A 15,766-nucleotide genomic window follows, 5' to 3' on the forward strand; every position below is an offset into this window, starting at 1 on the left:
TAGATGAGTCATTGGAGTGAGTTTGATAATTCGATCAGTATAATGTAATGTAACGTCAATCCTTTGCAATTTCATTTAAAATTTTTGATAAAAAAGAGTACATCTTATGAGAGAATTTAATAATAACGCGTTTGAAAACAGACAAAAATAAATTGCTGTCTTCTCGAAACAAGCATTTCTTATTTTTTAACATGACCAGTATTAACGATACAGATAAACGAATGATTCGCACGTGAGCGGAAATTAGTCATGAACGAAGGAAATACGTTTAGCCAGACTCTGAAAGAAAACAGAATCATGTGTGACATGAAACAGGTAACGTTTGTCAAGATTTTCCCACGAAAACTTTCAGGAAACCCGAGTAGTCGTAACAAGAAACTCAAAGAGATTCTTTGATAGTATTTTGAGTTAAGTTGGATCACGTTCGAAAGTATAATTTCCATTTATTATTACGATATCCTGTACGTCAAACGTATCGAAACGTTTACGAGGGTGAGATATTTTAATACACGAGGCGAATGGAAATTTTTAGGTATCAAAGTGAAAAAGAGAGAAGACGTATAGTTGACGCTTCGTGAAAATAACGCTTGTTCGGAGGTACATGAAATATGGCAGCGTTATTATGTGCGAACGCATAGAATTTCTAGTGGAAAGATCGCTAAGAAAACATATAAACTAAAACCCGGTTGAAAATAGCAGAGCTCGAGATAAATAAGGATATTTTCAGATCGGTTCTTTATCTATTTTCTGATGTCATCGATTTTCGGTCGGTATGTATTACGTAGATTCCCAGGATTTTATGAATGAATCGCGAAACTTACAATGCCAGAGCATCATGACGTCCGCGGTGACGTCGGTGCCCACGTAGATTCTTGAATAATTTATGGCGATCCTCCCTCTTTATCACTTCACGCAGCCGCTGAAAATCTATTTTTCTTTTCGTTTTCGACACTTAATCTCGCGCGTTTGGTATTTTATATTGGCATCCCGGTTTGAGATATGTTTAACATGTGTCGAAGCAATAAAATTAGTTATAGTTATAGGTAGAATGTCTCAGAGTAGCGTGATCAAATATTTTTTATCGCTTTAAGTATAACATAGCGGATTGATACTATCTCGATTTGTAATAAGATTTACTGTTATCAGAAATACATTATAATTTACGAATGTCATAAAGTTTATTTTATGTAATTTATTATTTGTTTTTCATGAAATTTGTTACCGTTAGGTAACAAAATTTATCATTGTTAGTATTTCGTAACTTATGATCTGCAGAAAGTTTTATCAATAATATTAGCATTGGAAATCATATTTATTGATGAAATCTGTAAACATCAACGCATAAATTAATAAATTAATCGCAAAAGACCCGAACAATATATGGATTTGATATCAATCTCTTTCCTATAAAGTTCAACCGCAAATAATCGTTATATAACGATTTCTAAACGAGTGCTTGCAGCATGTGTAATTTAGACACGAACACGCGACACATAATGACTTTCATGGAGGAAGTTTGAATGTGCAAAAGTTCATATATCGAGGCTATTGAATGAGCAACCTGCAATCCGTATGAGAACGAGGCGAATGAAAAGCAGACTGCAGCGAGGGCGTTCGACAAACTCGAATAAAATGGTGGAAAATTTCGTGACTGAGACGCTGCCCAGACTAAACAACCATCCTCGAAATAAATATAGGGCATGAGACATTAAAGAGTATAAAATAATTCACGGTTCCGTATCACATTTCGCAATGAATGAACGAGTAATAGCTCTCATCGATGGTTTACCGTTACTTATTCATGGTAAACTATATTCTGTTGTTCTGCTTTAAATCATGCTTCAAAAATATCTTGATATCAAAGGAATCTATTAACAGTAGACAAAACGATTCTTATAGAGAGAAATGAGTTGCTCTTGGTAGACGTCCTATGGAGATAGACAACCGTGTGTTAATTGAGTTTGGTGCAGGTGCATACTTCCGGTGTCATCAAATGAACTTGTTGCGGACACGTGCAAATAGAATTTCGCCTATAGCAATGCTAAATTGCTCTCTCTTATAAAATAGTATAGAATTAAACATTTTAAAGTGATAAACACTTATTTATTCTTTAAGGTTGTTTTCTTAAATTAATATGAAAGTATATGTTATATTCTTTGTTAATAATTTAATATATATGTTAATAATGATTAAAATTTCTTTGGTACAATAAAATTTGAAGAAACAATTCCTTTATATTTGGTATATTTTTACAAAATGTTTATTCAATTAGCAAAGGAATTTACGTAATATAATATAAATTCATGTGTCATACTATAAAAATGATCTTCAACAACTTTCAGTTAATAACATAAATTTATTCCATTATATGGAGTAATTAATTAGCAATGACAATGTATTATTGGATACAAAGAATACTATATTTCTCCCTAACATTTCTCCATGCAATCTTTTCCTTTCTCGAAACTTCGAGTAACGAATTCCACATTGCCAGATTGTAACAACCATAACAATTCCCGACTAGACAGACACGAATCAACAAATATCATCAAAATCAAATATCAAACATAAGTATGATATACGCACCATAAAATACCATCACAAAAATCAATATAACCAAATCATGACCATGACTTTCTTCCTACGTCATGAAAATATATTGATAATCGTCCTCCGTCTGACAAAACAAAACAGGAACGTGCGTTTCGCTAACGTTCAATCGAAAGTCATATAGAGGAGCGTATCGGCGAGGTCGGGAAATCATGAACCGGGAGCTTTGGTGGTTTCGCGGAAACGCGATTGTTATGGCGATCGGTTAGCTGTTTAACTGTGGCGACGGTACAAGGTCGTCTAGAGCTTGCCTTCCCGGAACAAGGTCGCGGCGCAGCAAAAGCTCTTCGAACAGGATGAACAGGATACATGGGTGCGCGCGTGTAATCCACGTGAGAGAGTGCGCCGGCGTTCTGGAAGCGAAACATCTGCCTCTCTTGCTCCGCATAGCGGTCGCTATTCTGTTGGGCATCGATCAGCCTGGTCGTGGTTGTGCGGCGGGTCGCCAGTTTCAGGCGTAACGCCGTGTCTCGCTGCCGCATCGCGAGAAAGCTCCGACACTGAGCGAGAGAAGAGCTTTGCACTCGGTTCGTCCGGCTCGTCGCCCGTGTCACGTGCGAATCTTCGATCGAGATCGGCCAGTAGAATGCGGCTCGCAGTGCGAACAAGCGTCGTGGATCGCGATTCAAGAGTACAATCTTGAAATAGAGGAGTACAGGCGTGATACACGAGAGTACTTTGACGTGACGTGACCGTTTGCTGAGGTTTTTTCGGTGGCCAGGCTGAATCCAGCCTTCGTTAAATCGTCCCGTGTCACGTGTGAGTCTTTTGAGAATCGTGTCGTTGAGAATGGTAATCGAAGAGAGCTGTTTGGTAGAGAACTAGTGTGGCCGTGTTCGATGATCAGAGTTAGGATTGACGATTGATTGAGCCCCTGGTTGATGACGTTGGTTTGGTTTGATTTATAGAGAGGTTTTTTTGCTTCGTTTGGTATGATGTAGTTGATGATACACAATAGATGGTGTATGGTTAGCGAGAAGAGTAATAGCATGTAGAACAGAACGTTTGAATTTCTATGGAGATTACTTAGAGATGAAAGTTGGATCATTAATAGGTAATCTTTGATAACGGGAGAATTTTATGAGCTTGATAAAACGTTGCCGGTTACAGCTAGAACTAATATTACGCGAGCGGTATAACTGCATATTTGCTAGTACATCACGTAAGCTCGGCTACCTTCTATTTATTCTCGATTCTATTCGCAACGTCGTGTACCACTTACATCTCATAATCTAAGGAACGAGGAAAATAATCATATCGATCTTGACGTTCGCGGGTTCTAGCAGTCTAGAGTTAAATTGTTCGATATGATTGTACCATTTAATTGGGTATAAAGTGAAACGTCTAACCGTCGATCTTAATTGTCTCGAATTAATCATGCAATAATGTAATCACAGTTAGTCACGGTGTTAATCGAACTCGTGAAACCTGACGTTATTTGATAAATAAAGTTCGTTATCCACGTATTATGCGTTTGAAAATTATCACGCGAAAATCACAACAGAAGCAGGAAATCATATTTAATATGGCAGTCAGCAGAAATAATATAACTTGTACTAGACCGGTGATCCTGATTGTTGACAAAGGTCAAGGGTCAATCTTTAGCTTCGTGTTGCTGTTCCTGCTTCTAGACAGGATTAACGCGTAGATCCTTCAGAATACTAAAATTCGTATTATCGTCTGATTTCACTGAACAATTCCTGGAATTGATAATATTAACTAGCGAGTACAGTACACGAAGTTGTTTAGAAAGTATAATAAAATTAATGGATCAATATAATGACGATCGTGTTGCTTTATTATATAAAATGCTTATCTTTGTCTATCTTAAATTCTTTTCATTTCTTGAATTATATAAATATTTTTTAATTTTTCCGTACTTTATATGATATATTATTTCTTATTCTTTTACGGTCACTGTAAAAATGCGTGCTGTGGTAGATTCTGCGATGTTGAACAAACAGCGGAACGATAACGCAAATGATGACATGCAAGGCAATAAAAAGGTCAAAGAGTGCGCTTCAGCTTCCCTGTCTCTTAGAAAAGCTCCTTAGTTCTAAGCTGCTCTCCCGTGGAGCTGTCGTTTAATGTCACACGAGTAGAAGGAGATGTATGCAATAAATAAAAATTGTGTCTCTGATATTATACAATTTCATCCGTTCTTCTGAATTAAAATTAAAATTATATGTATAATATAAATTCTGACTTCGAAAAATATGCAACGAACAAAGCAAATATACAGTAAAAAAAATATATAGCAGTTTTCTAAATCAATTAATTTGCCTTTTGTTATTTTCTTTTTTATTCACTATTAATAGTATCAAATTTTAGTAAATTTCATTCCTTCGAATACTGTCTCTTTCTATCTTTTACATGTAGAATAGGAAATGCATTAGATATTAGGGTTCTCATTAATCTAATCGATATAGTAGATCGTAGATTGACTTCTGCCGCTGCGATAATAACGGGAATCATAAGACGTATCGACAGAAACATACCGTATTGGAATTCTCGAATTCCATCGAGGAAGAAACGCGCGTTGTACTGAATACGAGGGCCATAGACGTAGCCTTGCATCGACATTTGTCAATCTGTTCTCGCAACGTCACGTTTCTCTATTAGGATCTAATTTCACGTGAAAACGCATTCCAGTTCTAGGATTTCCAAGGACCCCTTATCATTAAACTAATATCAGTGTTCTACTTTCCCAACCATTCGTCCGTCTTGCTTCTGTTCGTGGAAATATTATTGAATTATTGATCAGGGATACCGGTAGAATTCCACTTTTCACTCGTCACACGGAACGATAACGAAGTTTGCAGTGGTTTCAGAGTGGTTTAAAAAGTGATTAAAATTAACGATCAGTCGAGGAATCAATGGTCATCAGAAAATCTGAGAATAATTTTAATCAATTGAAAATTGTTTACATTTTCGTTTTAATCTTAATTCTAATTATAATTTTCTATTTACATTCATACATAAACATGAAATTTTGATTACACGTAAATTAAAAATATTGTGAAATCAAATAATAGCTGGAAGTATCGTAATAATTTAGCATTATAAAAATGTCATATTCACAGAGCTTTACCCTTCAATATGTTCACATAAAATCACTTCAAATACAATTTTTATCTTAATTAATTATTTTACTCGAGTGTTTTAAAATTAGTTACAGTTAAATTTGTAACTTTGATTACAAGTTTTATATGATATTTATGATATTCATTCATCTTTGATATTTATCGTACCACAAAAGAATAAACTACAATTTTTAAAACAAACTCGAAAATTGTAACTTCGCCCTGTCGATTAACAAAGATACGAAAATCAGATTTTAGGGACCGCTCGAATCTCGAATGTAATCGGTTCGGTAATCGTACGGAATGGCGTGTTTCTCGGTGGAAAGAAGGACAAGCGTGAAAGAGCGAATAAGACAGAAAGGGGAGCTTGCAAGCTCACGAGGGGGGCCCTGAGTCAGCTAGCTAAATATAACGCGGCGTGGAAGAACGGTGGTGCATGCACGACGTGTTCGACATATGATCATCCCTGCTCGAAGTGTGAAAGCTCTACGTGGAAACGCCAAAACTTGCCGGACGTACGGTCCGAGCTTTTAAAGTGGCACTGCTGAATCACTTTATAAGCGAAATGCTCGAACAGACGTGAAATAAACTTTTGTTCACGAGATTTAATCATTTTCGTATCATACGAATATCATAAAATATCCATATTGGAACACTATTATTTACAGATATTACTTTTTTAAATTTCATAACATGATATTGGAATTGTTTCGTTTTATTTTGATACAATTTTTTTGCGATTTTTCTTCGCTTAAAATTCGGTTGCCGATTCTCACTTCCAACAGTTATTATAACTTTCCAATGATTAATCCTTTCTATTAATATTTCCTGGTGTTACGTTGTAAAGAAAATGTTATTCAGATAAAAACTGCGTTAGCATAAAACGAACGACGCTTGTAGCTGATAAGGGGGAACTTCTGATCGAAGAAAACCTCCTTTTCTCCCGTCGTCATCTTTTCCTATATTATAACTCTTTCGTGTCTGTAACTGGATATAACTTTTACACGATTTGCGGTATTTTTAGTGGGACACGGGTGCAGTAGGCAAACAAGATCACGAGATATATACTGCTGAAATGTCTTATCTAGCATCCTTCCATTTTTTCAGTTATATTGAAAAATGTTGTATTAATGTAGAATAAAGTTGTATTGTACAGGATGAAAAAACAACGATTAAATACTTTAAACTTTTTTGAATTTTGAAAATGATCCTCTGAATATTTTTAAAATATTTTTAAAATTTTTAAATAAAACTCGTTAGTCTTATTGATTGTACTTTTAGTTTTCATAAAACTCTGTCAACTTATCCGCTATGTTTAATAATCGACAAGTTACTTTCATACTCAATTATGTCATCTTAAAATTCTCCTATTTAATCATAAACTGATACTACAATCAAAAAATCAACAAAAATATAGTTTTCATGTTTTTCTTCTACCATCTACATACTATCTTCTACTGAACATTTCAAAATAAATCCCTTCTTTTAGCTTTCTAGATAACGAACAATCTATCTGAAACTTAATCAAAGACGTCAACGATATCAAATGGACATTTTCTAAAACCAGTGAATAATATATATATATATAGATCATGTCTTTGATCGACTCTCCAGATCATTAGACCTATCGACGGAGAAAATCTCGCGAATTAGACAAACTCACGATTGCGAAGTGTGATAGACGATTGGTAAACAATCGACATGGGACTCGAATGTGGGGAGCCGGATTGATACGCGATTAGGGAGTTTAAAACGTATCAAGGGACTAGCAAAGGCGGTAGAAGAGGATGACGATGAATGCTGATCGCAAACTCATCAGCCAGCCGTCGGTGGACAGCGAAAGTAACGAACGTGTCAGCACAGACCGCGTGGGTAGCTTTCCTTTTCATGCTTACATGAATCCAATCACCTATATGTGCACACACAACCGATCATATTGCACACGCATTGTAACCATCGTGCTCATTGCGTTGTTTCGACCGATACCAATATTTTTTCCCGCCCATTTGGCATCGATTATAGCGCGCGAATACGAAATTTTGCTAGGCAAACTAATTAATGCACGGCTCGAAAAACCGGCGTATTTTCCGTTCCATCTGCCTCGTTTCCTGTGTCCGTGAAATTGCGCTCCATTGTTTCGTGGAAAATGCGTAGGAAGTTGTATAATCTGTAACGCAGCAGGCAAAAGAAAAAGAATTTTTTTTTTTATTTCATCCAGATATAAATCGAACGATGTGAGGAGTAATCTGTCTGAATAGAAGTTCGTTTTCAGAGGAATTCTTAAAGAAGCATTTAAGAGAATAACTTAAGTGAATGTAGTAATAGATTAAGTAATTAGCTTATGAATGGAGACGTTTTCATCATATATTTGGGGTTTAATGAGGATCATAGTTTTGTATGATACGGTTTTAATATATTAAGCATACAGAAATGACTTCTTTTTTGTAGATTTTAGAATAGAATTTGTTTGTATTGTTTCTCAATAAATTTTTTCTTACAAATATTGGACTAAGATTACAACTACCATGCTGTGATATTCGATTGTAGTTGAACGTTATCAAATATTCATTCATTGTGGGATTTCACTTTAATTCACGTGTAATTATTTGCCCTCAATATGAAGAGCTATTCTTTTCTAGTTATTGTAGTTATTATAGTTTTTATAGTTATTTAAAATAATAGCAGGTAAAATAATAGAGGTATAATAAGAATATACTTAAAAAGGATACCTGAAAACTTCCTATGTTAATTTAAAAACGACTGCGAAGATGGAAAAGATCGAACACCTGGGCGAGACTTGAACCATGATTATGTCATAATGGTCGATCACGATTGTCTAAGCCCAAGCCATAAGATTATCTGTTGCGTCTTATGCGTTATGCAACCAAGAATAGTTTTTCTCGTAATCAGTGTCATGCCGATGTCAGTAAACACGTGAGCGTCCGCGCGTGCTCGTACAATACGTGGGCACGTGCGATCTTTATCACGAAACAACGGGATTTGTTGTTCTCGAAACAGTTGATTGTTCAGGATATCCTAGAACAATGGAACAATCGGAAAGAATTTGATTTGTATTAATATCAAAATAATTAGGAGAATTTTTAAAATATCTCTTCTTAAATCTGAGTACTTTTCGAATGTTTAAATCATTTATTATATCATTTTATAATTAATAATGTTAAAATACGCGTTTTTTTTCATATATTAAGCCTATCTTGTCTTTTCTACCTCCAAAGTAATCATTTATTTAGTATTATTTTACAGTAATGTCTGATCAAATAAGATGATATATTATTAAAATAATTATTTTCCAAATATTTTATTTAAATAATGCCTAAGCTCGACTAGTAATGTTATTACTTCAGTTTCATAAATATTTAATCGGAGACTGGTCATCGTCAAGGTTCTTAATTTGATTTTTAAAATATCTACATGAATTCTTACATCAATAATTTTATCTATTATAAATTCCGTTTAAGATTCGTTATTTAAGTATCATTATAATTTTACACAAATGTTTGCAACAATAATAAATCAGATTCAAAAATCGGTGATGAATGAGAATACCTTCTGGCACGTTAGATTTTTGTTACCATTGGAATCTTTCGAATGTAGGTCGTGTCGAATGAGAATTACATTCTGACATTTCGCTAGCAATGCAGTTAGCCTCTTCAGGGGTCAAGTGACACGCTGATATTGACCTCTGAAGAAGCTAAATGCAATGCTGGTGAAACGTCGCGATATATGTATTTCCTATTGAATACAGCTTACACCTAAATACCACAAATTGTAATAAGTATGTAAACTCAGGTCAGCTATATAAAGGATTCTCTTTAACTATTTGAAAGGAAGTGTTTCTTTTAAAGCTTATTTAACGTCTAGTTCTTTTATTCTTAGCTACATTATAATTGTAATACTTGATATACGACTAGATGGTTTTTAACGATGTGGTCACATAATCGTTACAATTATGTTCGAAGTTCGCTTATTAATTTGCTTTGATCTTGCCACTATCGAATGTTTACTGAATAAACAAGACATTCTTTACACAATTATAACTACATCTGTTGTTAGATTAAATCGAATGTAAATGTTATCGATACTGCGTCAGTTATTATTTCTCTGACAAGATTACGAGTTAAGAAAACCGATATTCCAATGAATTCCAACCAACATGAAAATAAAAATATCTGTAACATTATTGGAAACATTACTTTTTATTTTAATTTTAAATAGGTTTCCCCGGACCTGATTGATTTATCAGACATTTATATTCCAAATGACTGTTGTATTATTCTGGTGATTTATAGAGTACGAATCTTTGCATGTTTACACGTTTCCCTTTGTCTTTCTTTACAAAGATATTATTAGGCTATATATAATCATTCTTTTAATATTTTTGTACATAGAATTGCTTAGTCATTCTTTTTAATCGTTAATGAGCTTGATATTTACAAAATGTTATTTCATTACATTGTAGTTATTAATTTTGTTTTTCAGGATACGAGAACTCACGTAGTCGTGGAATTGTACGATACGGAGCGATCGTACGTGGAAGCACTGCAGATACTAGTCAATGTGAGTAGATCAATATTTTAATAAAGCCTACAAATCAATGCAATTTCACTGTGTAATATAACGCTGCATGTTCTTGAAATTTCATTCGAATTTATGCTTTCGTTGAAGTTCTATCCACTCCATATGTATCTTCCCCTACGTTCTGTCACTAAATGCAATAGTGGGAATATTTACGTGTGAATGCGATGGAAACCATAATCATTATTTAAGGAAATATTTAATACTTGAATTTAATAATAACGTGCAAAATCATGTTTTTCCAATAAATATCAATTTACTAGCATAATGACAATATGCCATTATGCCAAAATATTCGAATAGTGAGGAAATATAAAAAATGAAAGCACATGGGAAAATGACGAAAATGTTAACTTTTATGCAGTTACTAAAATTATTAGGGCTAGTGCTCAAAATGAAGATCACCTACGTGGGAACTGCATGATAAATTATGATTTGTTTATATTTCGATTTTGATAGCAACTTATTTATTCAGTGATAATTTGTGAAGACAATATTTCTCAAATATTTATGATATTTATTTATGTTTAATACCAAGACTAAATAGAAAGAGAATTTTGTGACCATAAAGAATGGTTGACGCGACCTTAAATACAATAAAATAATATAATAACAAGGAGAATTTTGTTAAAATAAAATTGATTGTCAGTATCATAAATATTAAAATTTTTTCCTGGGAAAGACCAAAAATGTAATTTCTCGTATTTTCTGTGTTAATCCAACATAGTTTCTTGAAATTTTTTTCTCGTAAAGTGGTCATTATATATCGCAACCAAAGGATGTAAAACAGCATGTCGAAACAATCATAGATCACCCTTGTCTCGATTTCCGTCTTGTTTTCTCTTCCGGCAAGGAACATCGGTATGCACGTCGACTGGGAGATGTGCTTTCCGAAAGTTCTTCGAACATCGGATCCGCGACCTTGTTTCTCGTAAACAAACTCGTTGCCCGTTTATTTGCTTCATTCGAGCAAGGATTCCACTCGACTGATCTACTTCGTGAAAAGCTTCTCGTTAAGTTATGCAGCCTCGCATCTCCGGCTTGTTGTTTCCATTAAATGTGCCATCCGAATTAATAGCGCTTCCTGACAAATTCTCAAAATGACAAACTCACCAAGTTCCTACATTGCAACGCTTTTCGTTTTTTTACTTTTAAAAAGTTAAAAGCATATATGTAAACTCATATCCCCACAAATATAACTGAAGGAATAAAATTTAAGTAGAAATTTCTTTTGCTTACTAAATAAGCACTTTTCTGTATCTTTGTATATTATTTGTACACTGTGCATCGTTACGTTTTAAAATTTTCCGTGAACTTATAAATAATCGCAGTTTACAGATAAATAATGTAAAAGTAAATATCAAGTAACATTGATACGTAAGTATGATAGATAGAAAATTACCAAGAGCTTTACCTGTGCTAACAAAAGACTAATTAGTTCCCCTAACGCAGCAATTCTTTACTTGCATTTTATCGAAAATGGCATCAGTTTCGTCGGAAAGGTTAAAGGTAAAAGTTGGAAGGAAAAAAGAGATTGCGAACAACGTTTCGTTTTATTAAATTTCCACGAAAACGATATTTCCTCTCGTTACCCCATATTTACACAAAAAGAAACAATTCTCGTTACAATTTCATAATTCTTTTCTCTCTGCACAGCCGAGGATCCAAATTTTTCCGTTTCATTGCTCCGAGCAAAGGAAACTTCGCGCCATTTCAGGAAACTCGAGTGCGGGAGAAGATCGTCCATCGTTTCCTCGTCGCTTGACATTTAAAGAAGCTGCGAGTGTTTCGAGTTTCGTTCTAGTATTCGAATTCAAAGGCTGCCGAATCGATAAATAATGCTTGCAATTAGTCATTCGTAATTACAGCGCAGTCTATTTGTGACACGATAGGATCACAGAAGGACGAGCATTTCTCATAAACAACGCTAGGCGTAAATGGTCCGTAACCTTCGCGGCCCTGCGTCGTAGCGCGTGTTCTGTATTTAATAACCGATCCTCGATGGTGGCAAACGTGATTTCTAGATTTATTTGCGCGTATCGATATGTCAGTTGCGGCAACTCTTTTACGATCGCTATACCCATGCAACCAGAACGCTTCTCAGAAGCTCCGCATATTTTAGACGAATATAGTGATGGAAAATGGAGAATTGCGGGAATATTCAATCTGTTCTCCTGTATTGGTTCTACGCTGCCAGTTCTACGTTGATTGAATAAATAAGGGATGGATCGAAGCGATGCGAAGGATCGTAGTTGTCGACAGATGTGTGTTGTTCCGTATTTCATGATATTATATCAGTTTATTTTTGAAACGTAAAATATTGCGCAAATATTGGTTACACAGTCTTGATAATATTTCTTCCTTATTTCTTTTTTTTTTCATATCTTGTTTTGCTCTTATTCTTTGAAAATATTTTTTGGAATGTTTTAAAGAAGCGATGGTGCGGTTTAATTTTAAATTAATAATTTTTAGATATTAAAGAATCTTAAAAGCTTATCGTTCATTAAATGTCCTTTTTATTGTTATATATATACTATCTTTTTAATAATTACGTTTAAGAACATGACAAAAATATTGGTTTTAATATTATCGCCTGCAGATTTATACTCAATATCCATTGTTAGAAGTACAAATAATCAATGACTCATACCGAACCAATATATTAATTCAATTTGCATATCGATGAATCGTGTTAGTCGCTCAGCCTGTCTTAATGTGCGCCTATTTTCGAATCGCATACGCAAATCTGCAAACGTTACTGTGTCTAGACATTTACGGATCCAGATAGTTGCTCGTAAAGAATTCGATGGATCAACGCTGTCGAATATCATTATCGAACATAGAAACGATAAAAATACGATTTCGTTCTATCGAACGTGGCCATCGATTCGAATGTTAATATCGCGACGAATAATTGAAACAACGTTTGGTTTCTAACAGTTTATTTATATTTCGCGATCCAGTTTATCGCGAGGGGATGAAATTTACCTTCACTAGGATTATTAAATTCTACCTTTTCATACACAAGCGGTCAATCGTAACCAGAAAATTGTAATAACCGATCATCCACGTGTTACAAAATGAAATTGACGATGGAACGTGTGCGGGGTTGTACACTGTACACTCATGTGCACTTTCGTTAGTTCGATAAATGAAAAATAAATGAAAGCTTTCGTTTCAATGCTATAGTTTTGAATTTTTTATTTATTAAATAACGACTACAAAACTATGTTTTCTTTAGACATGACCTAAACTCTACTTAAACATGATCAAAGTTAAAAGATACATGTGTCTTTTTTCAAAAGCAAATAATTCATCATCAACGCTAAATCTCACTGTTTTGTTCTTTTCTTTTTCTTTTCCGAATAAAAACACACGATTGTTACGAACCATCTAATCGATGTCAATAACAATGCTGTTTAGCAAACATTTTCGAATCTTTTTTTACGTTTTTTCGAAAAGAGATTCTTCTCGGAAGACTCGTCACATATAATTTTGGGTATTTCACTAACAATTAATTTTTTGATTAAAAATGAAAACACCCACGTAACGCATAGAAGACGATTTCCATCGCAAGATTTTTTCGACAAATTTACCAGAAGAATTCGAATTCCGCAACACCCGTCCGCGTATATCATGAAACGTTTGATTGTCATATTTTATAAACAGTACGGTCCACGATGATTGTTGTTCGAGCTGAACGATTATTTAGCAATGGCCTTGGGGCTGGCTACCAACGATTTTTCATGTTGCGCTTCGTCTTAGAAAAATAATAGAAAGGTATCCATCAGGAAAGCACAAATAAACCGGGCTTACATTGTAAGTGTGTTTCCATCGTGATGAGAATTAATGCTAATTCATCCCCCTGCGTCAAGCTTACGATGAAAATGTCCTATTATCAATATGAGATTTACTCGATGAGTTAGAGAAATTTTAATTTATATTTCTCTACGTCTTTGAGATTCTTTTCAAGATCACATCTTTTCTCGTATCATGTTTCCTCCTTTTGTATAGAAATTTCTTATTTCAACCTAGATATGCCTATCTAGGATTCTCGCGTTAAAAACGATGGCCATACTATTACAACTGTTGACCAACTTCCATGGCATGGATCTAACCACAGATAGCTATCACAGATAAATTGAGGTTCATGGTTAAAAAATGGCAAACCTTGATCGAAGCTAACGTCGATGTGAAAACCACTGATGGCTATCTCCTTAGAATCTTCTGCATTGGTTTCACTAAGAAAGATCAACTGAACACCAGAGTAACGTGTTACTTACTTACAGTTTTCCGCATAGTACTTTATCAAGAACATCTGTACGATTTGTTAACTGATGAACAGCGAAATCAGTATATTGTTGATATTAGAAATGACAGTAAAAACATTAAGACTTCCGGGCTCCTAGACAATGAAACGAAAAATGCAATAAAAGCATTAAACTGTTTAACACAACGATCTTTAAGACGCGCAACAGATGATGCCACAATGAACGCGCAAGAATAGCCGAAATCACGTGATATTCGCCTTTTGCATGTATAATATCTGTATGAATAGTGAAAAATAGAGACTACGGTACGAGAACTTGGAAATCCCGGGTCTCCTAGTTTGTAGCTGGCTAAGTTAACCACGACGTCACCGTCACCTCGCGTCGCCGTTCGTTGATATCCCTGTTCCACAATCCTCTTTTCGGTCTGGAAGTTCCGGTGCTACATATCAACATGGTAATTAAGAACAGTACAACGTATAATATCAGTGCTCAACACTAACAATAATCAGCATAATTTTCATCGTAATTAAATCCGTTATTTGGGAACTTCAACTTGTGACATTTTAATAAATTCCATTACTTTTAATATAATGGAATTAATACATAACTTTTCAATATAATATCCTCGATAAATTCTGTATAAAGCCGCACCAAATCTCATTGGCAATTAATTTTTTATTAAAAGTCTACTCTCTTTATTACGAAAATTGCCTGTAACTGCTTTAAGTAATATAGAATTTTGTGATCAAACATATAATTATAGATGTGTAATAATTTCTTTTTTTTACTTAGTTTTTTCTTAATATTTTTTGTGCGATAAACCAATATATTAACATTGAAACGAACGATCTTTTCAAAACAGGAGCACAGATTTATTTAACTTTATGATTCATAGCATATTACAGACATTTCGTTACTTATACGCACTTAAACCTCGAAATTAAAACTTTTCCACCGAAGATCTATCGAAGGAGCATACTCGACACTTTCCCAACACGTCGTATATTACATTAAAATCCATTAAACCTTTTCATCCAGCCTAATCCCGAGAGCCATTAGCATACGAGTCGCTAAAAATATCCTCAACACAGCTATCCACTCTCCGAAAGTTAAACATCCGCGGAGCACCTTAGATCCAATTCATCACATCGTTCGAGCTTCCCGATCGATTCTTCTGCTTCTTTTTGTTCTGGGTCCAGGCTGTTC

The 15,766-nt window shown here is 34.5% G+C and overlaps 1 protein-coding gene across 9 annotated transcripts in view; it reads left to right on the plus strand.

Annotated features, from left to right (window-relative positions):
- Nucleotides 1-15,766, plus strand: part of LOC126869633 (rho guanine nucleotide exchange factor 17) — a 69,353-nt gene that overhangs the window by 36,501 nt on the left and 17,086 nt on the right. For all 9 annotated transcript variants that reach the window (XR_007690955.1, XM_050626448.1, XM_050626450.1 and 6 more), the window contains exon 9: nt 10,194-10,271. Coding sequence is in view for 8 of the 9 variants with exons in the window: in XM_050626448.1 (XP_050482405.1) it covers nt 10,194-10,271 (78 nt within the window). In the remaining variant the exon portion in view is untranslated. The remainder of the gene's footprint in view (nt 1-10,193; nt 10,272-15,766) is intronic.

Source organism: Bombus huntii, chromosome 9 (genome assembly GCF_024542735.1).
Source record: "Bombus huntii isolate Logan2020A chromosome 9, iyBomHunt1.1, whole genome shotgun sequence".
Lineage (NCBI taxonomy): Eukaryota > Metazoa > Arthropoda > Insecta > Hymenoptera > Apidae > Bombus > Bombus huntii.